This window comes from Capsella rubella, unplaced genomic scaffold, assembly GCF_000375325.1.
Source record: "Capsella rubella cultivar Monte Gargano unplaced genomic scaffold, Caprub1_0 scaffold_2, whole genome shotgun sequence".
NCBI lineage: Eukaryota > Viridiplantae > Streptophyta > Magnoliopsida > Brassicales > Brassicaceae > Capsella > Capsella rubella.
This window is the reverse complement of record NW_006238922.1, coordinates 12,335,980-12,358,245: the sequence shown is the minus strand read 5'-3', so window position 1 is coordinate 12,358,245 and position 22,266 is coordinate 12,335,980. Positions and strand designations below refer to the sequence as shown.

Sequence of the window (22,266 nt, the reverse complement as noted above, 5' to 3'; positions counted from 1 at the left end):
TCCTTTTTCCTTTTCTGCGTTCTTATCTCTTTTTCAAGTCCACAAAAAAAGAGGTTATTGGTTTGTTTGGTTTTGTTTTGTATCGGAAAAGTGAAAAAGAAAGAAACTTTTTAAAAAGACAGTTGTGGGAAGAAGGTGAAGATAGGGTAAGGCACTGTTGACCTGAATAATAGTCAACAGTACTTTGCAGTTTGCACGTAACTCATGTGACCATTGTAGTTCATTTATGAAGAATCAACTTTCACTTTTTAAATCCACTTTGTGACACCTCTTTTATAAATGTTTAACAAGTGGCTTAAACTACTTTTATGTTGCAATATAGGCAGAGATTCTCCCAGAGCTGTTGGCGATTTGCTTTAAACGCCGTGAACGATATCCCCGAGAAAACCAACACTCCGGTGAGCTAAATACAGCAGTAAAAAGTTCAAGAAAAAACCGAGGGTATAATACCAAATGAGAAAAATTAATAGAACTAAACCTCTTGCCACGAAGCTCTGCAAATCGACCAGGACCGGGACCTTGTCACGGCGATTCTACTACCCAGAGACTTGGAAGTGAATGAAACAACGAACAATTTGAGGATAGTGACAACTTCTCTTGAAACCGAGCCATGGTTCTTGATTCAACCAACCAACCTTTGTAAAAGAAGCGGCCGTTTCAAAACTTCCACAAAAATTACTTAAGGACCAAATTTTCAACGTTACGGTCAGTCCACGTGTCTTGATATTAGCCAGTTCTTTAAAAAACCCGGTCTCGGGCAAATCCATATATAGGCCCAACTATTAAATTAACAGGCCATATCGTTAGATCCATAAACAATACAATAAAAAAAACGATAGCATTTTATTTCCAAAGCGATCGGTGTGGTTTGAACAAACGTTTCAATAGAAGAATTGAGATTTTTTTTTTTTTTGACTAATCAGAATCAGTCTGTTCGAAGTCCTCTCTGTTATTAGATAAAGATTAAAACACGAAATACTACTACACTACTAATCTTTTTAATCTTCGTAGAGTCGACACTCGTCGGTCTCAGGATTTTGTTGGCAAAAACTCTCGAGAGGATCCTGGTTCAGTAGCTTCAGTTTGATCCTTAGATCTGATCTGGCTTGACTCACCTCTTCAACTTCGTCCCACGCGACTCTACACTCCTCCGATCTCTCGTCCGTTTCGCAAACCTCCGTCGCTTCTTTCACTTTCTCCTCTATCATCTCCGACAGCTTCTCCTCCCTCATCTTCGTCCCCTTGTACTTCGCCGTCGCCCTCGCCGTAATCGTCAGCTTGAATCGTCTCTCCTCTGTCTGACCCAGTCGAAAAATCTCCGATCCGATTGGGATCGGCCGTCGTTGCTGGTGTAGCGGAAGCATCACTCTTACGTGACTCGCCATCGCAGACATCATCATCTCTCTGAATTTTCGTTTCTCTTCTTCTTTCCCATCATTCCAATTAATTTATATTTGGGTATGCTGACTGTGAATAGCAAAAATTACAAATAGATCCTCCAATCATTATTGTTCTATTTGCCACGTCATTTCAGGATTTTTTTTTTTTTTTTTATTGTGGCATTATTCAAGCTACTACAGTACTCATCAACCATTTGACCAGTTTTTTTCTTTACTCGCATGGTAGTTGACCTAAGGGGCACAACGCAAAGCTGATCCCTTTTACCTACTCCTTTAGTTGTTTTAAGGTGTGTATCAACTTGAGAGGTGTCGTTGTTATAATATATCATGATGTATATGTTGTAAATTTTATACTCCCATTGTATATCGTTTATGTTTTCTTAGGTCTTGTAAAATAACATTAGGCTTATATGAGCATACCAGTAATAATAATAAGCTTGTGTTACCTTTCTGTTGCCCTTAGTCTGTTACATATCATGGGAGTATCTAAATACCCATCGATCATGACAGATAAAGTCTTCAAATTATGAGCCTTTTTCACTGTGGGCTAAGTAAATAAGAAGCCCAGAAGCCCATAACATGTCAAAATATAAGAGCAAATAGGAACCCATTTTTTTCTTGAAACCTTGTGCATTATTACTTAAATATAGACATTGGTGCAATAGATAGATATATTTCTATGGGCAGCTTTTTAATTTTTTTCAGGCAATACTTGGGGAGGAGGGAATAAGAGAGTCGTTTCCTTGTATGTTTGCCATTGATTCCTTGCTTGTAATTACAATATTACCATTTAAATTCTAAAGCATATTCCCCATTATCTAATGCTATATTCTCCAATGTTTCCTTTTTCTATTTGCTCCTCGGTATTTCCGTATTTACCCCTTCACTTATCCTTGGTTGCTCTTTCACTCTCCCTTTCTACTAGCATCACCATATGCTTTTCTTAATTTGGAGTATCGTCTCACTTAGATGGGAACTGTCAACTCAAACTAAACCAAAAACTAACCGCATTTATAAAACCTTCGCTCCAACCTTTTAAATTACTTAGATTTACGATTGTACTTTTGCCGGTCTAAAAGGATATAACAGTTTAATCATAAGAAATTCAATAGAAAGCAATGAAACCATATAATAGACAATTCGGCCATTATTTAATCAAAACCTTTTCATAAAAGTGCATTTAACAAACCGAAAAAGTACGCCAAGGGTAATTGTGTCCAGGGGTAATCTCGTAAAAACCGGGGAAAACAATGGGTTATTGAAAAAAGCGTGGACTGAAGCTGAAAAATATGAAGACCAAATTTTGGCTGTTTGGTTGATCGTATCGCCAAGTCCCCCCTCTTCACGGCGCACACTATATAAATACTTTTGACGAGCCTTAGAAAAAATAAAATAAAAAAGCTTCTCTGAAATTTTCCGATTCTCTCTGACACTCTCACCAACCTAATTTCTCTCAGAAAAAAGATCTTGAAAGCTATGGATTCAGATTTCGGAATCCCCAGAGAACTCTCTCCTCTTCAACAACTCCGATCTCAGTACCACCCCGAGCTTCCACCTTGTCTCCAGGTTCGTCGTCTTCGTTTCTCTTAGATCTCTTGCTTCTTCTGTTGTTACCGTCTCCGGTGTTTGGATCTCTATGTGTTTTATTATAAATCATCAGTTACGTTGTTTTGTTTTCTCATAATTTCGTCACTTCGTGTATATTTTGAATCCTTCGACTTTGCTTTTTGTGGTATTCTGCCTGATGAACTTGCAATGGTGGTTCCGTTCATGCAGATCTGTTTACGCTGTTGTTATGATTGTGATCTATGGTTTTGGATCACCTTATACTCGTCCGTTTGCGTTTACGGTCTGATTTGATATGTCAGTTTAGTGTGGTAGGTAGAATTGCCATTCAACGTGAACTACCTAGATGGAGGCTTGTAGTGGTTGCATCTGATTTCCTGGATTTGTGATTTTTGTAATGTCTTTGAATCGTAGTTGATTTTGTTCTTGATGTGATTTACATTACAGGGAACTACTGTCCGTGTCGAACTTGGTGATGGAACCACTGTAGCAAAGGCCGGTGATGCTCATATCATTGCCCGTGCTTTCCCACATACTCTAGGCCAGCCTTTGGCTCACTTCCTCAGGGCATCTGCTAAAGTTCCTGATGCTCAGATTATTACTGAGCACCCAGCCAAGAGGTGTGCTTGCATCTGCATATTTTGTTCTCTGTAACTCTTGCTCTGTGGCTATGTTGTTGGTTTGAGCTAGTTGTTTTCTGTTGCAGGGTCGGAATTGTGTTTTCTGGAAGGCAGGCTCCTGGTGGGCACAATGTAGTTTGGGGTCTTTACGAGGCTCTCAAAGTGCACAATGCGAAGAACACTTTGCTTGGATTTTTGGGTAAGTCCTGTTTTTTGTTCGTTAATCGGGTATCTTCATTGTTTGATATCACCTGCTCATTAATCAGAAACTTTGGTAACCTGTCAACAGGTGGTTCTGAAGGTCTATTTGCTCAAAAGACCCTGGAGATCACTGATGATGTCCTCCAAACCTACAAAAACCAAGGTTAGTTGTTTGAGAATGACATTGTTAAAAAATTCAAGATTTAATCTTAATTGCTTTCTGACTGGCGGTAATTATATCAATGTTGTATTAGGTGGCTTTGATTTGCTTGGAAGAACCAAGGATCAGATTAGGACAACCGAGCAAGTTAATGCTGCTCTAAAAGCTTGCACTGATTTGAAATTGGATGGCCTTGTTATCATTGGAGGTACATAGTTTTCTTCCTTTTTGGTGTCTTCAAATTGTGTAAATCGTATTTTTGAAGTCCATCACAGTATTTTCAAAATCAATAATTTATATTGGCTAGGTGTAACATCAAACACAGATGCAGCTCATCTTGCTGAATTTTTTGCTGAAGCAAAATGCCCAACAAAGGTCCTAGCTTTTCCTCATTATTTTCTCTGATCTTGTATTCATGAAATAAGATATTGGCATTTGCTCCTCATAATTAAAGAATTTATTAAAGAAATTACCAATATGTTTCAGGTAGTTGGTGTTCCGGTCACTATTAATGGAGATCTCAAGAATCAGTTTGTGGAAGCAAACGTTGGTTTTGACACTACATGCAAGGTAAATTTGAAATTTAGCTTTTTGTTCTTTTAGTTTGTAGGTATTGTAGCCAGTCTTTCATTGCCCTCACCAGTTTATAGTTTACTCGTCGTTAGGCTAATATTACTTTATCGTGTACAGGTGAATTCTCAGCTCATTAGCAATATCTGCACGGATGCCCTTTCAGCAGAGAAGGTATATGTGTATTCTTTCTGGTCGTTATTATATTTTGGAAAGAGTGCTAGAACACTCATAATCATTGAACTGTTTCACTCTTACTACAGCTTAATGAATTTTTTAATTTATATTGATATAATTTTTTTGCTTAATAATTTGGAATCTGTTTATGGTGCAATAGTTGCTAAGGTGGGTTCTTTTTGATTCTGTTATCAAATTTTCACTCAAACAAGTTTCCTCTGTGTATTGCCAGTATTATTACTTTGTCCGTCTCATGGGTCGGAAGCATTCACATGTTGCCCTTGAGTGTACACTTCAGTCTCATCCAAACATGGTATTCTTGCAATTCCTAAACATATACGGTTGACATTGTTGGCTATGCTGTCTCTACATTCTCATTTTCGTGTGATGCGATTGTCGCAGGTGATACTGGGTGAGGAGGTTACAGCATCTAAGCTCACAATATTTGATATCACAAAACAAATCTGTGATGCTGTTCAAGCTAGAGCAGAACAAGGTCTCCTAATTAAAACTAGTGATTCTGTTGGCAGTGATATATTTTGCTTGTTCACTAACTTTAGTGGTAAACTGCTTATTTGTACCAGACAAAAACCATGGAGTCATTTTAATTCCTGAAGGGCTTGTTGAGAGTATTCCTGAACTCTATGCTCTGTTGAAGGTAATTCAGCACTGGCAAGCATCTCTATTTGAAAAGCTATTTCTCTGGTTTCTTGAGTAGTAAATTATAGTTAAGTACTTACATGTTGTTGGGATTGTGCGATGCAGGAAATTCATGGACTGTTGAAGGAAGGTGTGCATGTTGATAACATTTCAACTCAGTTGTCACCTTGGTCATGTGCTTTGTTTGAGTTTTTGCCTCCATTCATTAAGAGACAGGTTATAATTCTTTAAGATGAGATTTTCTTTTCTTTTATCACATTAAATCTGAGTATGAATACTTGTGGAAATTGTTGTCTCTGTTGCTGCAGCTACTTCTCCATCCCGAATCTGATGATTCTGCTCAGCTATCTCAGGTATGAAGAATGAAAATGATAGAGCCTATTGTGCTATAAAATTTTGGATCCTAATTGCTCCATTTGTTTTCTCTCTTAGATTGAGACTGAGAAACTTCTAGCTTATCTCGTGGAGACTGAAATGAACAAGCGCTTGGTATGCTGCACATTCTTGTCCTTAATCACAATCCAAATTACTGATATTTTTTTCGAACTATCTTGCCTAAATATTCTATTGGTTCATGGGATGTGTGATCATTCTTGCCTCTAACACTAATTTTTGAAAATGACAGAAAGATGGGACATACAAAGGGAAGAAATTTAACGCTATCTGCCACTTTTTTGGTTACCAAGCTCGTGGATCTCTTCCATCAAAATTCGATTGTGACTATGCCTATGTATGTAATTGCCAACAGCACTACAATGCTATTTTGCAAATTTAATAATTTTGATATTAACACCATTGATTATAACTTTGATGCAGGTTCTTGGGCATGTATGTTACCACATCCTCGCAGCTGGTTTGAATGGTTACATGGCAACAATAACTAACTTGAAGAGTCCTGTAAACAAATGGAAATGCGGGGCTGCACCTATTACAGTTGAGTTTTGTCTCACTTGTTTTTGAGACTGAATTTCCTTAATATATGTTCGTTCTTTCTGACTTCAAGTTTCAGTTTCACTGACCCTAGTCTCTTTCTCTGTTTAACCTTAGACAATGATGACGGTTAAGCGTTGGTCCCAAAATTCTGGTTCTACTTCAATTGGTAGACCTGTAATTCATCCAGCTGCAGTGGACTTGAAAGGCAAAGCATATGAGTAAGTTTTTCTTGTTCATTAATCCATTTTTACAACAACATTAGAATGAATGAGATCCAAGTGATGGGTTCATTGATTTATCAACCAATTTGCAGGTTATTGAGACAGAACGCTCAGAGATTCATGATGGAAGATATGTACCGAAACCCAGGGCCGGTCCAGTATGATGGTCCAGGAGCAGATGCAAAGGCAGTAAGTCTGTGTGTAGAAGACCAAGATTACATGGGGAGAATCAAGAAGCTGCAAGAGTATCTTGATCAGGTGAGGACAATAGTGAAACCGGGATGCTCTCAAGATGTTTTGAAGGCAGCATTGAGTGTTATGTCGTCGGTGACCGATGTTCTCACCACAATCTCATCTTCTTCTACCAGTGGTCAGCAGTTTGCTTAAGATTTTTAATATATCTTACAACTTATTGATTTGAATTTGTTGGTTTTCACTTCACCACATAAACTTCATTATCTCTCTCTTTTCATTTGAAGTCGTCTTTTGACTGATGCAACTCTTATTGTTCAAAGTAGAGTTTAGGAAAAGAATAATCAAATTTAAGGATTTTGGTAATGGTTTTTGGATGGAGAAGTGTGTGTGTGGGTGCATTAATCTTCTGATAACCTCTTGGATCATACTATGTATATGAAGCGTTACACAAACACTTGTCAAGGATCTGGAGTTTTTTTACGTTTCAGACCAAATCAACTTACGTACGTGTGTAATTGCCAAGTGGACACAAATGTATAGCAAAAAAAAAAAAAAGTGATTAATCAAAAGACCGCTCCATTTTGAATTTCGAAAACATATCCGTTGTGGAAAGCTCAGAAAAAGGAATCTTAAATTTTCAAAATTTCAATCTCAATTAATAAAAATTATTATAACCCATCCACATTTTGTTTCTCCGTCAATTCACTTTCCCCATAAGAACCCAATTGAGAGAGAAACAGGGAGCCGAAGAAGAAGAATTTTAGAGAGAGACAGAGAGATGGACGAGGGAGTTATTGCTGTTTCCGCCATGGACGCTTTCGAAAAGCTTGAGAAAGTTGGGGAAGGGACTTACGGGAAAGTATACAGAGCCAGAGAGAAAGCGACCGGAACAATTGTCGCTCTCAAGAAGACGCGTCTCCATGAGGACGAAGAAGGCGTTCCTTCAACCACTCTCCGCGAGATCTCCATCTTGCGCATGCTCGCTCGCGATCCCCACATCGTTAGGTTAGGGTTTACCGCTTATTGCTTGAATCGCCCCCATTTCGTTCTCTTTTTGAGTTGCGTTAGGGTTTTGTATTTTCGATTCTCCCACTATCTCGCTTGTTTTCCAGATTACATAGATCTCAATTTCAATTCGTAAGAAATCTGTTTGAAGAGTTTAGTAACTGTTATATGATTTAGATCTGTGGCCTCTGTTGATAGATGTTTCCTAGAGTTTGATCTCCTTTAGGTTAATCATGTCCATGACCTTTAAACTCCTTGTATCAACCATTGCATCTAGTTCGCAGTTTCCAGTGGTTTACAAAATAAAGTATCTATTGCTTCTATGGAGACCTGATTGTCATCTTCTTCAGGTTGATGGACGTCAAGCAAGGACTAAGCAAAGAAGGCAAAACTGTACTGTACCTTGTTTTTGAATACATGGATACTGATGTCAAGAAATTCATCAGAAGTTTCCGTAGCACTGGCAAGAACATTCCATCCCAGACTACCAAGGTTTTCTTTTCTTTTCTAACCACTTGAGCTTTTTTTTTTTTTTTTTTCATCTCTCTTTCGCTTCTTTTGTGCTCACTCAGTCTAAAGTGCATTAACACAACATTCTGAAATTATTTGCAGAGCTTGATGTACCAGCTATGCAAAGGAATGGCGTTCTGCCATGGCCACGGGATATTGCACAGGTGAACTGTTTTCTGGATTTCCCTTGTTTCAAGTGAGAAAATAACCTTAAAGAGAGATCTTCGTTCTTACTACTTCTCCTGGTGTCTTAACAGAGATCTTAAGCCTCACAATCTCTTGATGGATCCCAAGACAATGAGGCTCAAAATTGCAGATCTTGGTTTAGCAAGAGCCTTCACTCTGCCGATGAAGAAGTATACACATGAGGTAATCTATCTTGACACATGAGATCTTGGTTTACGTCCTATCCCATTGTGTCTCATCTTAATGTTTGTTTTATGAACATACAACAGATATTAACTCTATGGTATAGAGCTCCAGAAGTTCTTCTTGGGGCAACCCATTACTCTACAGCTGTGGATATGTGGTCTGTTGGCTGCATTTTTGGTACGTTTTCCTCTTTCAGCCTCATTGACTTAACTACTTACACCCTTGTATCACCGCAATATCAATCTTGATTTATAAAGTACTAACAACTAACATTGTTACTTTACCATTTTACAGCTGAACTTGTGACCAACCAAGCAATCTTTCAGGGAGACTCTGAGCTCCAACAGCTCCTTCACATTTTCAAGTAAGTCTCTGTCCTGATTCTCCACCTTCGTACATGACAAATACAACAAAACCTTTTGTTCATTATGTCACCCTTCCCGGTAAAACTCAGGTTGTTAGGGACACCCAATGAAGAAATGTGGCCTGGCGTGAACACACTCAAGAACTGGCATGAATACCCACAATGGAAACCATCGAGTCTCTCCTCATCTGTTCCAAACCTCGACAAGGCTGGACTTGATCTTCTATCTGTAAGTCTTTTTTTTTTTTTGGACAAACTATCTGCAAGTCTAGAGTTGTTTAGTTAGTTATCTAAACACATTCAAGAGATTAATTAATTATGTCTTTCTTGAACAGAAAATGCTGCAGTACGAGCCAGCGAAACGAATCTCAGCAAAGATGGCTATGGAGCATCCTTACTTTGATGATCTGCCAGAAAAGTCCTCTCTCTAAGGATTTAAATCCTCAGTTAGTATCTTTCCTAGTTTTATGTTTTTCTTGGATTGCTTCTTTCAAGCATATCTCTAGTGTGCTGCTTCCCCCTCTATGAATCATCTTCTTTAAAGCAAAAGATCACTTCTGATTGTCATTTCTTTCTGTTCGAATATTTGTATCAACGGCTTTAACGTTTAAATATATAAAAATTCGCAACTATGCTTGATCCAGTCATCTGGAAGTCTAAAAACAATTCTTCAGTAAAAAGGATATACGTATAACATGAACGGGTATGGGGATTTAAGCCACAAGCCACACGAAGAATGTGGGCCAAACCGTGAGTGAAATCGAAGCCAAAGAGTAAGTCCAGAGCATAATCACTGAGCATTCACTCTCCCCAGACCCAAATAATTGAGTCATTGTACCTGGAAAGTAAGAAATTGAACAGTAACTGTAAATCTAATGATCTGATACACACAAGCAACTAATATATCTCAAGTTAAAGAGTTGGTTTGCAGCAACGAACCTAGATTCATGGCTGGTGGGACAGCAAACTGAAGAAGAAGAACGAATTGGTACAAGAGTTCTGAGGTAACTAAATCCAACTTATATGCTCCTCTCACGATTAACACACCGCTTATAGGCAGCAAAATGTAACGTGCGGCCAAGACGCCTATGATGCTGGACTTATTCATCCCTGAACTCCTCACTCCTGAGCTCCTCATTCCTTTGAGTAGGTTTCCTCCAACTATCAAGGTCATAGCAGGAATGGCACCATCTCTTCAGCCAGAAGAAACAAGACACATAAAAAGTGAGTTTTCCAAGAGATGAATCTTTGTTGAGCTACTAGCCTACCAACAAGATAATAAGTCTGTTCTACAATTACCCCAATAGAGTTAATGAGTCTTGAATCACACGGAGAGGCGCTACAGTGCCGATTATTAGGTTCCTTAAAGAAGTAATGAGCCCGATCACAAGCGCGATAATCTGAAAACAGAAGAATAAAAGGTAAGAAAGATTACACCATAGTTTGATATCATGAATGTACGTAAAAAGGGGCCACTGAAACACAACCGCAGCAATAGTAGCTGGAGCAAATATTGACCCGAGGTCGACATTCTCTGACAGAGAAGCAACTCTTCGCTTGAATTTTTCCCATCTCCCAACCTGTCACATACACACAGTCACTACCAAAAGGATGGAGAGTTATTATTGAGAAGTGAGACCTTATGATGGCTGTCTTCTTCTTCTTTTTCTTTTTCTTCCTTGGAAGAAACTAGTGGGACTTTGCAGCTGTTGTAGTTGGATTCAACAGAATGTTGAGGTATAACGGGAGAGGCCGATAGCACACGCATAAGATTGTATATGTAAGTCCATGAGTAAACCGTTCCTATCTGATACATACCAATAAAAGTGTCATGATATACACTGATAAGAATAGGCTTGAAGAAGATGGAGACAAAGAGAGAGAGAGAAGTTACAGTCATGGAGAGTGTGACATAACCCATTCCATATTTCGCACAACTCTCAGGATCACCAAATGGACCTCCTTTTTCTTCACAAATGGCTGGGATAATAATGAGAGGCATGGTTCCCAAATTCCCTGGTGTTTGGGTTCCATTCATCATCACATTTTCATAAAGCAAAACATAGGCAACATATTCTGAACTCATAATTAAGGCTTTGTACCAGAAGCACAACAACTAACGATGAGACCACGAAGATGCGAAGGAGGCTTAGAGATGACAATAACAATCCAGCCGAGTAACGAACCAATGATGAATGTGAGCAGAACATTAACCGGCATAAACCACCTGCAGCAAATCATCATTATCCCATTATAGGTAACTAAAAGAGCAAATCCTAATGAAATAATCTCAATATTGACTTACATTTTCACCAAGCTTTCGTATGTAACACTATCAGCTAAGCGGCTTCCAATAAGCGAAGGACTAAACACGTAGAAGACAATCTATATACATTTACAACACACAATAACAATGAGAAACTAAGTTGAATCATTTAGATATGTTACTTAAAGAAGAGTGAAGTTAAGTTTTAAACGGACGTTGTTCAAATGTTTGCGAGCATCATGACCAAGAAGGTCGACTCTGTCGAGAGCCAAATAAAATCCAACTGATATTATCAACAGAGTCTCCACAACTGGTTTCAATGAAGCGATGAACAACTCCAAAAGCTTCATCTCTACTTCCAATTTTTCTATTCTTCCAAAGCTATAATCTGCAAACATATTCCATATATATATATAAGCAGAAGAAACAATCAGAGCTGCGAGAACCAACGGCGAAAGCAGAGCTCGATTTCGGGAAAGCAAATGAAATGGTATAGTTTACCTGTTAAAAGGAAGTGTCTATGTGTGTGTGTGTGAGAGAGAGAGAGAGAGAGATCTAAAGAAAGAACTGTTCTGTTCTGTATGAAAATAAAAAACCAACGTACAATAAATTCCTAGCTAGCTCCTTTTTGAAGTCCAACTTATGATAACCACCAACTCGTATAGTGAGAAGAGAATACAAAATTTATATCGGAACTGTCGTCATGCCTTAAGTCACAACGACTACGAAACGTGCCATGTTACTTTGTGGTTCTTGCTGAAGATGTGGAGTGGAGATGTCGCATAGTGTTTATCGTATGGTAAAGAACAACGAACGATGTTGATTTTAAATCAACCCTTTTTTTGTTGTCATCTATCTTCTGGCGAATCGTTTCATAAACTAAAATATTTCGGAACTATAATTATTTTATTTTATTTTTTTATCCCACAGTTTCAGTACTATAAATTGACATAGTGTAATTTAGACTAGAGTGTATCAGGGAAATAATGTGATAATTTATCCAAAAATGTTATCAATAAAGTACCTTACATTTATTAGGAAAATGAGCATGCATTTTTAAACCTTGAAGGGGAAGGTCATAAACATGTTCCTATAGGTAGGTGTTTCGCAAGAGTTTCTCTTAATCTGTTCCAAACCTTGATATGGCTGGACTTGATATTCTTCTCTATTATACATATGATCCAATCATATGGAAGTCCAAGAACGATTCATTCTTGAATAAATGGATACCTATAACAAGATCAAGCGTGGACAGTGGAGGTTTAGGCCACAAGCCACATGAAGAACGTGGGCCAAACAGTGAGTGAAATCGAAGCCAAAGAGTAAGTCCAGAGCATAATCACCGAGCATTCACTCTCCCCAGTTCCAAATAACTGAGTAATTGTACCTGCAAAGTATAAGTGAAGCTTATGAATGATGATGTATCTTATCTGAAAGAAGTAACTGTAGAGTTGGTTTGCAGCAAGGAACCTAGATTCATGGCTGGTGGAACAGCATACTGAAGAAGAAGAACGAACTGGTACAAGGGTTCTGAGGTGATCAAATCCAACTTATATGCTCCTCTTACAATTAAAACACCGCACATAGGCAGCAAAATGTAACGTGCGACCAAGACGCCGATAATGCTGGACATTTTCATTCCTGAACTCTTTATACCTTTGAGTAGGTTTCCTCCAATGATCAGGGTCATAGCAGGAATGGCCCCATCTCTTCAGCCAAAAAGACACATAAGAAGCTTTCGAGTGAGTAATTTTTACAAAGAGATAAAATTATGCTTTTGAGTACCGAAGTCTTATTCTACAATTACCCCACTAGAGTCACAGAGTCTTGAAGCACCCTGAGAGGAGCTTCCGTGCCGATTATTAGCTTCCTTAAAGGAGTAATGAGCCCGATCACAAGCGCGATCATCTGACAACAGAAGAAGAAAAGTTAGAAAGATTACACTATTGTGAGTGACATCTAAAATAAATATAAGTCTCTGAAACACAAACCGCAGCAATAGTTGATGGAGCAAATATCGTCCGAAGGTTAACTTTCTCTGACAGTGAAACCAATCTTCTCTTGACTTTTTCCCACCTCCCCACCTGTCACACTCACATACACAATCATTACCAAAAAGGATCATTCTCATCATACTGCCGATAACAAGTTAATGAATGAAGAAAAAAACCTTATTGTTGTCTTCTTCTTCCTTGGAAGAAATAAGTGGGACTTTGCAGCTGTCGTAGTCTGATTCAAGAGATTGTGGGATTTCAACAGGAGGGCTCGATAGCACACGCATAAGGTTGTACATGTATGTCCATATGTAAATAGACCCCATCTGATACATTACCAAGTAAGTGTCATGACAAACTGTGATATAAAGATCTTGAAGAAGAAAGAAAGAGAGAGAGACAGAGTAACTTACAGCCATGGATAGAGAAACATAACCCATTCCATATTTCTCGCAACTCTCAGGATCTCCAAAGGGACCTCCTTTTTCTTTACAAACCGCTGGGACAATGATAAGTGGCAGATTCCCCAAATTCCCTGTTTTATTTTTTTTTGAGTTTCATTCATTAATCAACATATAATTATACTTTTCATGAGCAACAGAGAAATCAGACACATATGTCTAAGTAAGTGTGTGTTTTGCTTTTTTTTTTTTACCAGCAGCACAAGAACCAACAATGAGACCACGGAGATGCCGAGGCGGCTTAGTGATGACAACAACAATCCAGCCCAGTAACGAACCAATCATGAAAGTGAACAAAACATTAACCGGCATAAACCACCTGCACCAAACCATCATTTTTTTTCTTTCCATTATGACTAACTAACCAAAAGAGCAAATCCCTAAAATAATCAATCTCAATAAATGACTTACATTTTGACCAAGCTTTCAGATGTAACACTATCAGCTAAACGGCTCCCAATAAGAGTAGGACTAAACACATAGAAGACAATCTATAAACAATAATACAAAATCACAGAGAAGTCAGGATTGTTCCTATAAGAAAGGATTGGAATTTTTAATTTAAAAGTAAAGATAATAAAACGAACGTTGTTCAAAATTTTACGAGCATCTTGACCGAGAAGATTGACACCGTCGAGAGCCAAGTAGAATCCGACAGAAGTGATCAAAAGAATCTCCACAACTGGTTTAAATGAAGTGATGAACAGATTCAATAGCTTCATCATCTTTTTTTTTTTTTTTTTAATCTGCCAGAGCTATAATAATAATAATCTGAAAACATAAGTCACATATATACATGAGTTGAAGAACCGAAGTCAAGAACAGAGGAGCAATCGGAGAAAATCGTAGGAAAAGGAACGATTACCGCAGAAGAGGAGGAAGAGAGAGAGGTGATGGTCTTCTTGGCGATAAAAGCTCCACGGCAGTGAGAGAGACTACGCCGTAGAATCAGAACTCTCTCTCTCTATATCTCTCTACATGAAAGAGAAGAGCGTTGCCGCTCTCTCTCTCTCTCTCTCTGCATAAGTCTATTTAAATTCTCCAAAATGAAAAAAAATCATTAATACCAAAAAGAGAACACAATTTTCTTTTAATTAAAAAGGTAAAGTTTAATATTCTACGGCTAATGGGGATGGGAATTTCATATTTTCTTCTTTCTCCGGAATTTTTTTTTTATGAAATTCAATACTTGGTGTCCGCATCATCCGGGTCAGACTTTACATCTTTTTTTTTTCTGTTCCCTGTAATCAAATTATGAATTGTGTTAGAAGTAGAGTTACGTAAGAAACAAATAATTAACGAATCATAACGTAAGATATATATGATAAATATCTTGCAACTTGGCCGTAGTTATTATATACATACGTTCGTGTATATATTCTCAAATTTACAGAAATACCCAAAAAAACAACTAAAAAGAAATAGAAAAAGAATTCCACAATTTTTGGGCAAAAATAACTCAAAAACATTGTTGAAATAAAAGCGGGTGTTTGTCTTGAAACGGTGTATTGTCGTTTAATAATTCATGGTACATTCAGGCTTTATCTGAGAAAGAAAAATAGTAAACAGCCACATGGACTACGAAAGGTTTGCCCCCATACGTATGTATTTATTTGTGGTTCTTCTTGCTGAAGATGTAGACACTTATCGCATTGTTTCTATCGAACCAATGGTTTAGAGTTTAGACCAAGAGAACAATATTGTTATGTCTTTTTCCCCTTGTCAACACAATTTAATGTTTTATGGCTTGTCATCTCATCCCTCTCTTTATATACATTATGAAGATACTCTAGACTACTACCAATCTTTAAGGTAGCCGTATCAGAGCCATATCGGTTACCGTATGCTTATGGTATAAGAGCCATATCGTTTATAGAGTATCGCACCATTCTTTAATCTGAAGCCATCCCATATATTCTGGCTAATTGGTTATTGTAAAAAATCAGCAGGCATTTTAACCCAAAATATGGACGGTCATACAAGTGTTTACGTAGCTTGGTGTTTATCGATACTAATTTTAATTTATTACATCAAAATCCCGAGTCAGATTTATTACATCAAAATCCCGAGTCAGATGTGATCAGACACTCATAAATATATAATAAAAAATAATAAGTTCGTTTGCTGCAAGCAAGTTGTGATTATATTACATATATCGGAGTAGCTATAGGAATCCTAAACTGGAGGTGGGATTAATATCTACTCTTACAAGCAAGTTCAATGACACTTAACGTGTAGAAAAACTAAACACAAAACAAAAGAGCATATATATTCATATAACTATATAAGTGAATCAGTCATTACCGAAATAACTATTTATAAATGTTAATTTCACATTGTGGGTGCAAGTAAGTGAAACCCAATCGTTTCTTATCCAACGTAAGAAATTTGAAAGAAAGAAAAAAAAAACAAGTTGAAAGAGAAAAAGTAGATAACAACTTAAACAAGTGTTGGTTTGGGTTAGGTAGGTACTTGCATACATACCAAACGAATTAAATATGTTAATGACTCAATGGAGAATTAATGCTGGTGTATGCATTTATAAACCATTGGAGCTAGATGCTCTGACTGTCAATGCCTCAATGAAGAATGCTGGTGTATGCATTTATCAAATTCAATGCAAGGAAATAAATGTTAGCTGTTTTCGAAACAGTGGATAATTACGCAATAATATAAGTTGCTTTCATGGTTCACTTTTAATATATCGATCGACGGAAAGAAAGATTTCCTCTAAATGTTCGGATAGCAAGATTACCTCGAAATGGTTACTTGTAATCAAAGACTCTAATAGTTCTGATAATTCTGTACATATGAATTCAAAACGTTAATAACATATGACAGTGTTCTGTTACAAAAAAAAAAACATATGACAGTGCACATATACTCTGGATTTATATATGATATCAAAATGTTGTCTGCAAACCAACAATTTAGTATGATAATAGTAGAAGACAACTCTAATAAATGTTGTATGCAAACCAACAATTTAGTATAATGGTGATATACAGTTGAGACAATTCTAATTAAAACCCGACACAATGCGCGAATGTGACTCACATCCAAAAGGAACCCTACGATAATAGTGACGTGTCTCTGTCACCCTCATTTTATTATATTTTAAAATTAGAATATAGGTCTCTCTTTTCCTTATATATAAACATGGTCTCACTCATGCAGTAGCACCGTGGCTCGCTGCTCACCATAACTAGAGTATTTCTATTTGGGTCGTCAAAAATTGCAATACCAAAAACATATGAAGCTGTAGATAGTAACATGTCGTAAACGTGAGATACAGTATAATATAAAGGGAATGCATTATGCATGTGACTAGAAGAATCCTATATAAACTATTTTCAGGAGAAGCATTTACTTTCAACCACAAGAGACTCGTGATGATGAAGATGTGCTTTTTGAAAAATATCTTTAATTACCAAAACCTAAAACAAAAGACAAAGATATCTCAATTCCAAAACGGTCGACTCATTTTAATACACGTGACATATTTACTCAAAAATTTCTGACTTTTACGTACTATCGGAGATGTAGGGCAATCAAAGGCCTAATTATAAAAACAAACAAAAAGGCCGGTGGTCTCTTATTCGATAAATTTTGGACAAAAACCTTACAAGTTATTATTATTATTTTTTTTGGTGGAAAAAAACCTTATAAGTATTATTCTGTAACATTTTTGCTTTGCACAAATGCCCTTATATATATAGTCTTTTCAATTATTTGGCACTTCCAAAAGTACTATTGAAAACATCATGTCATCATCATTTGTAGTAGAGTGCAAGTATTAGTAAAGCATAAATACGTTTTAAGATATGGCTAATATAGCAAAAGATGTGTATATAGATTGTATAAGACATACTACAATTACAAAGCCGCCTCCCTTTCATAAAGATTAAGCCCATGTTTGAAACTAATGGGCTTAATTATATAAATGGGCCGCGAAGGTCCAATTTCCTGATAAGTAATAAATAGTCTTTCCATTAATTGTCGATCTTCGTTAATATTGAATTAATAACCCATTATGCGATCAAGCATTTTTTTTTAGTGTGTGTGTGTTGTTGAATTGTGATCAGTTTAATCTTTTAAGAAACCCAATCCTGCTTATTTGATCTGCGCTTTTCTCTCCGTTAAATTTGATACTTCTCGCTCCCTTTTCTCCGCCGGCGTCCTTCAGTTTCTCCGGCTTCTAACTGACCCTAGCCCTGCTCCACCGTCACCGGCGTTATTCTTCGTTGCCCAACCGGTAACCAATTTAATTGGATTCTATGCACTCTTACCACTTCTCCTTTTTTTTTGTCGCTTATCACTTTCTCTGTTTGAATCAGTATTTTGTCGTCATCCATTCTCTTCGATCACATGCTTCTTACATTCTCTCGGGAATTATCGATAGTGCTTTTTGAATTATTTTATGAATCTCTGGATTGATCGTATTTTTTTACGGATTTTGAATTCGTCCTTCTTGTTTGTGATTAGATTCTAGAGTAGAGAAGAAGCTTTTTGATGGCGGACACGGAAATGCAAGAGCAGGATGTGCCGTCTGGTAATGATTCTGCTCCGGTTGATACTACCAAAGCCGTAGAGGAGGAGGAGGAGGAGCGTTCAGGAACCGAGAAAGACCAAAAGTCTATTGAAAATCTCAAGTCCCCTGTCTTTGAGGATAACACTCTTACTTTGGAAAGTGATGTTCATTTATCTGATGCTCCCGTTACTAATCAAACTGAGGCTAACGAAGAGCTAGGTGGCCAGAACATTGTTGATGGCAAGAATGGTGATGTTGATCAGTCTGAAAATAAAATTACGAGTGAAGGCGGTCAAGAAGAGGCAAAACTCGGGGATTCAACTCCTCTGGAGGGGGAACCGTCGAGCTCTCATGTTGCTGATGATGAAAGTGTTAAGAAATGGAAGACATGGTTGCTAAGTGATTCTGAGGTAATGAGAGCACGTTTCTGCTACATTTGAGACATTTGGCCTGCTTGCATCTGCATGATCCGTTGCATATTATTGTTTTCTTATCTAAGGGAAAAGAGTTTTTTGGTCATCCGTGGCTGTTTCATTACAAGTTCACGATTTTCTACAGGCCAGGGAGGTTGATGAAGCAGGAACACCAGCGGATCAAGAGGCGTTTATTAAAGAAGTGGAGGCCTTTCACAAGGAGAATTTTCTGGAATTTAAAGCCCCTAAGTTTTATGGGCAGCCCTTAAATTGTCTCAAGTAAGTTGCTGGAAACTGTTGTTTTAATTCTAGAGATATTCTTTATTTCTGCTTATTCCTTTGTTTGACGTCTGCGTGTTTTACATTGCAATGTAGGCTTTGGAGAGCCGTCATCAAGTTAGGTGGCTACGATGTGGTAATTATCTACTCGGAATGATTTATATTTACTAAGATCTTCTCCTTCCTCTCCCCATTTAGTAGGCTAAAAATCTTCTAGATTATTACATACGAGTCATGAGATTTATATGTTTTGGGTTGTGTGGATAACGCATATAATAAGCTAGGGTTTTAGCTAATGAATGAGAAGGTGATTCAAGGCCATCCGGAAAGAATTAAAGTCAATGCAGTTAGGAGTTAATTATGTTAGGTCTGTGTTTCGGGAACTAAATTTGCTTAGTGCATCTGTTTTCTTTGGAAGTTTATACCCAAATTTAGCTCTATTTGGATGAAATTATGTCTATTCACTATTGTACTCAAAACCCCTGATTTTCATTTTCTTACACAGGTCACCACATCTAAGCTATGGCGGCAAGTTGGAGAATCCTTCCATCCTCCGAAGTATGGCTGGTTTTGTTCTCAAACTCCTCAACCATTTCCGATTTTTGAATGCCAATTGACTCTCCACATTTTTTTGTATTGTCATTTAGAACATGCACTACAGTCTCCTGGACATTCCGCATTTTCTATGAAAAGGTGAATTTCATTTTTTGTAAGCACTGAATTTGCATCGATATTAATGAGTTTGTGCTTGTTCAGTTCAGTTCATACATGTTCAATTCAGACAATCTCCTTGTGCTCCTTTTTCGGGACTGTGTCTGAGACTAGCTAGCCTTTGAACAGTTTATTCTAGTTGATTTCTATCTTATCAAGATGTAGAAATTCATTATTTGTATTCTTATTTTCCAATTGCAGGCACTTTTGGAGTATGAGAAGCATCTAAGGCAAAATGGTGACCTTAACCTTCCTGGTTCAGCTTTTCTTCCGTCTTCAGGCCTTGAAAAGGAGGTTAGAATTCCTATGAATTTGTGTAATTTATATGCTTTTGGGTAGGTGAACACTTTGAGAGGAGGTCAATTTATACACTGCTCTCTACAGTTTGATTGAAATAAGCTGTAACGTTTTTGTGTCAGATATGAAGCATAAGTAACATTACGTACAGAACCCAGATAATTACTAATTTTAAGCTCCAAAAAACAGAAATTTAAATTTTATATAACTCCCCTTTCTCTCATTGATATAATATGTAGGCAAGTAGCCATCAAGGTTCAGGGTCAGGTAGAGCTCGCAGAGATGCTGCAGCTCGTGCTATGCAAGGTTGGCATTCTCAGCGCCTTCTTGGATCTGGGGAGGTTACTGAACCTATTATTAAGGTTTCTAGTTAGACCTTACCATGCTTCATAATTCAACATTCACTATGCACAACTTGCTGTTTAACATGATACTGCTTGTACGGTTTTTATTTTCAGGATAAAAGCTTGAATTCAACCCCCAAGCAAAAGAACCTTAAAAACATTGGTAATATTCTTAAGAAGTGGCTCTAGTTATTCATGATCTCCAAAATGATTACCTAAAGCCACCGTGTTTAATTGTTCTTTTCAGGTTTGCAGAAACAAAAAACACCGACAGGCGCAGACGTTGTTTTTTCACATGAATCAGACAAACAGTTACGAAAGCTAATCATCTCCTGTATTTTTTGTCTCTTATGCAAGATTTCTTTACCGTGAGCAATTACGTAGTCTTATTAATTGTGAAAACCCTGTTTCATGGTCAAATGTATGGTCTTTGGTGGATCACAAGCTCTGTTCTCTGTGCGGTAGTTCTTAGAACTACCATGCCAGATATAGCGCAGGAGATTTAAATGAATACATATAATTTTGTGACCCTGTCTTTGTTTCTTATATTGATAGTATGGTTTTGTATTGATAGGTCAACCGCCGAGGTTATAGATGTTGGACCCCCAGCAGACTGGGTGAAGATAAATGTCAGGGAAACTGTGAGTACATCTGCCGCTTCCCCTCTCATATAATGAAACATTTACCTAATTCGTGAAACTAGAGGAATGAGATAGAACAAAAAGTCAAAATCAAGACTGCCTGAAAAAAGGAAAGTAACTGCGATCTGGCTCTTTGTTCTGAATCTGAAATCTTACCAAACCTGTTTTGTTGTCACTATTTACAGAAAGACTGCTTTGAGATATTTGCCCTGGTACCTGGACTTCTTCGCGAAGAGGTGAGCTTTTCTCCTTGGAATTCAATCTGCTAATCTTCTTTGTTTAGCGTTTCATCACTGGCATGCACAATAGATTTCCTTTTTTTTTTTTTTGGTGCAAAGAGTCTTCCCTGAGGTTGTTAGGTACTAAATCAATATATATATGCTGTTTCCCACGATATAGATGTGAGTAGTAGATATGTTTGGGAGGTTTTAAGTAGACAGATACTGAATTTTAATCTGGAATACACCATTTTTGTTAGCTATAATGGACATGCTACTAATCTTTGCACACGGAATTTAGTTACTAAACTAAACTGTGCTTTCTTCTTTCAGGTTCGGGTTCAATCAGATCCTGCAGGGCGGCTTGTTATAGCAGGACAACCTGAGCAGCTGGACAACCCGTGGGGAATAACACCTTTCAAAAAGGTTAGATTCTAACACAGTCCATACAGAGCCATGTTTACTGACTGAAGAATCGTCTTCATTTGATTTTGATTTTGATTTTGATTTTGGCAAGGTTGTGAACTTTCCAGCAAGAATCGATCCACTGCACACGTCAGCAGTTGTGAGCCTGCACGGTCGACTGTTTGTGCGAGTCCCATTTGAGCAATGACCAGTCTCATCTCAAGTGAGAGCTTGTTCTTTAGTTGTTACTTTTGGTGAATTTCGACGACCTCTTTGGTTCTTCTAGGAATTCGTTTGTATCAGTACTATATCGTTAGCAAATGTGATAGTTTGACTGTAACTTGAGTTCTGAAGATTATAAAGTAGAGAAGCGAACATTGATGTTCCATTGATGTTAGTAGGAAAGCTGCTCCTGATACTAAAGTCAAGGATGCAACTAACAATAACAGTTTGGTATGAATTTAGGAAGGTTATGATTTTCAAATTCTTTTGTTCTTTTATAGGATAAGCTGATCATACATATATTTTCCAAAAAAAAAATAAAGTTTTGATTGGTTTCTCTTTCTCTTTTCATGTTAGTTTCATTGTTTAGGTTTTGCTTGGATGTTTGTAGACCAAGAAAAAAAAGGTTTTGCTTGGATGTTGAATGATCATTCGATCAATATATATGATTAGCAGATCAGGTGTAAGACTAGACTGTAGAGTACTGAAGCTTAATGGGTTAGTAGAAGTTTATTTGGGCTTGAGTTTAA

The 22,266-nt window shown here is 37.4% G+C and overlaps 6 protein-coding genes across 9 annotated transcripts; 3 read left to right on the top strand and 3 right to left on the bottom strand.

Moving 5' to 3' along the window:
* Positions 1-824: 824 nt before the first annotated feature.
* LOC17895136 (calvin cycle protein CP12-3, chloroplastic) lies at positions 825-1,534 on the bottom strand. Its single transcript, XM_006302923.2, has one exon. The coding sequence runs from the start codon at positions 1,398-1,400 to the stop codon at positions 999-1,001; it is 402 nt and encodes a 133-aa protein (XP_006302985.1). The 5' UTR covers positions 1,401-1,534; the 3' UTR covers positions 825-998.
* A 1,227-nt stretch (positions 1,535-2,761) lies between these two features.
* LOC17895028 (pyrophosphate--fructose 6-phosphate 1-phosphotransferase subunit alpha 2) lies at positions 2,762-7,084 on the top strand. Its single transcript, XM_006301951.2, has 18 exons — positions 2,762-2,966; positions 3,414-3,586; positions 3,673-3,785; positions 3,876-3,950; positions 4,042-4,155; positions 4,255-4,322; positions 4,434-4,517; positions 4,638-4,691; positions 4,927-5,007; positions 5,097-5,190; positions 5,279-5,352; positions 5,460-5,570; positions 5,663-5,707; positions 5,787-5,843; positions 5,980-6,084; positions 6,171-6,287; positions 6,402-6,505; positions 6,601-7,084. The coding sequence occupies exons 1-18, from the start codon at positions 2,877-2,879 to the stop codon at positions 6,893-6,895; spliced, it is 1,854 nt and encodes a 617-aa protein (XP_006302013.1). The 5' UTR covers positions 2,762-2,876; the 3' UTR covers positions 6,896-7,084.
* Positions 7,085-7,374: 290 nt separating this feature from the next.
* Positions 7,375-9,597, top strand: LOC17895591 (cyclin-dependent kinase B2-1). Its single transcript, XM_006301030.2, has 8 exons — positions 7,375-7,708; positions 8,059-8,200; positions 8,321-8,382; positions 8,476-8,587; positions 8,674-8,767; positions 8,885-8,954; positions 9,045-9,183; positions 9,290-9,597. Exons 1-8 carry the CDS (start codon positions 7,482-7,484, stop codon positions 9,383-9,385), a joined length of 942 nt encoding a protein of 313 aa, XP_006301092.1. The 5' UTR covers positions 7,375-7,481; the 3' UTR covers positions 9,386-9,597.
* LOC111831851 (protein PIN-LIKES 3-like) lies at positions 9,540-12,108 on the bottom strand. Its single transcript, XM_023787119.1, has 10 exons — positions 11,722-12,108; positions 11,436-11,608; positions 11,260-11,339; positions 11,057-11,181; positions 10,849-10,970; positions 10,594-10,761; positions 10,442-10,534; positions 10,254-10,354; positions 9,894-10,147; positions 9,540-9,792 (listed from the first exon to the last, which is right to left on the bottom strand). Exons 2-10 carry the CDS (start codon positions 11,568-11,570, stop codon positions 9,668-9,670), a joined length of 1,203 nt encoding a protein of 400 aa, XP_023642887.1. The 5' UTR covers positions 11,571-11,608; positions 11,722-12,108; the 3' UTR covers positions 9,540-9,667.
* An 87-nt stretch (positions 12,109-12,195) lies between these two features.
* LOC17895958 (protein PIN-LIKES 3) lies at positions 12,196-14,702 on the bottom strand. 3 transcript variants are annotated; one of them, XM_023787118.1, is made up of 10 exons: positions 14,541-14,700; positions 14,263-14,446; positions 14,087-14,166; positions 13,870-13,994; positions 13,628-13,749; positions 13,391-13,540; positions 13,212-13,304; positions 13,028-13,128; positions 12,691-12,929; positions 12,196-12,607 (listed from the first exon to the last, which is right to left on the bottom strand). In XM_023787118.1, exons 2-10 carry the CDS (start codon positions 14,398-14,400, stop codon positions 12,483-12,485), a joined length of 1,173 nt encoding a protein of 390 aa, XP_023642886.1. In that variant the 5' UTR covers positions 14,401-14,446; positions 14,541-14,700; the 3' UTR covers positions 12,196-12,482. The 3 variants fall into 3 exon arrangements, with proteins under 3 accessions (XP_023642886.1, XP_023642884.1, XP_023642885.1); XM_023787116.1 differs by having other exon boundaries at positions 13,391-13,749; positions 14,541-14,702; XM_023787117.1 differs by having other exon boundaries at positions 13,391-13,749; positions 14,263-14,430; positions 14,541-14,702.
* A 3,002-nt stretch (positions 14,703-17,704) lies between these two features.
* Positions 17,705-21,998, top strand: LOC17894141 (AT-rich interactive domain-containing protein 5). 2 transcript variants are annotated; one of them, XM_006302200.2, is made up of 14 exons: positions 17,705-17,930; positions 18,161-18,616; positions 18,765-18,898; positions 18,995-19,034; positions 19,404-19,456; positions 19,546-19,591; positions 19,811-19,903; positions 20,146-20,268; positions 20,365-20,413; positions 20,498-20,561; positions 20,825-20,891; positions 21,077-21,127; positions 21,443-21,535; positions 21,627-21,998. In XM_006302200.2, the coding sequence occupies exons 2-14, from the start codon at positions 18,188-18,190 to the stop codon at positions 21,720-21,722; spliced, it is 1,338 nt and encodes a 445-aa protein (XP_006302262.1). In that variant the 5' UTR covers positions 17,705-17,930; positions 18,161-18,187; the 3' UTR covers positions 21,723-21,998. The 2 variants fall into 2 exon arrangements, with proteins under 2 accessions (XP_006302262.1, XP_023644085.1); XM_023788317.1 differs by lacking the exon at positions 17,705-17,930 and having other exon boundaries at positions 18,058-18,616.
* The last annotated feature ends 268 nt before the right edge of the window (positions 21,999-22,266 follow it).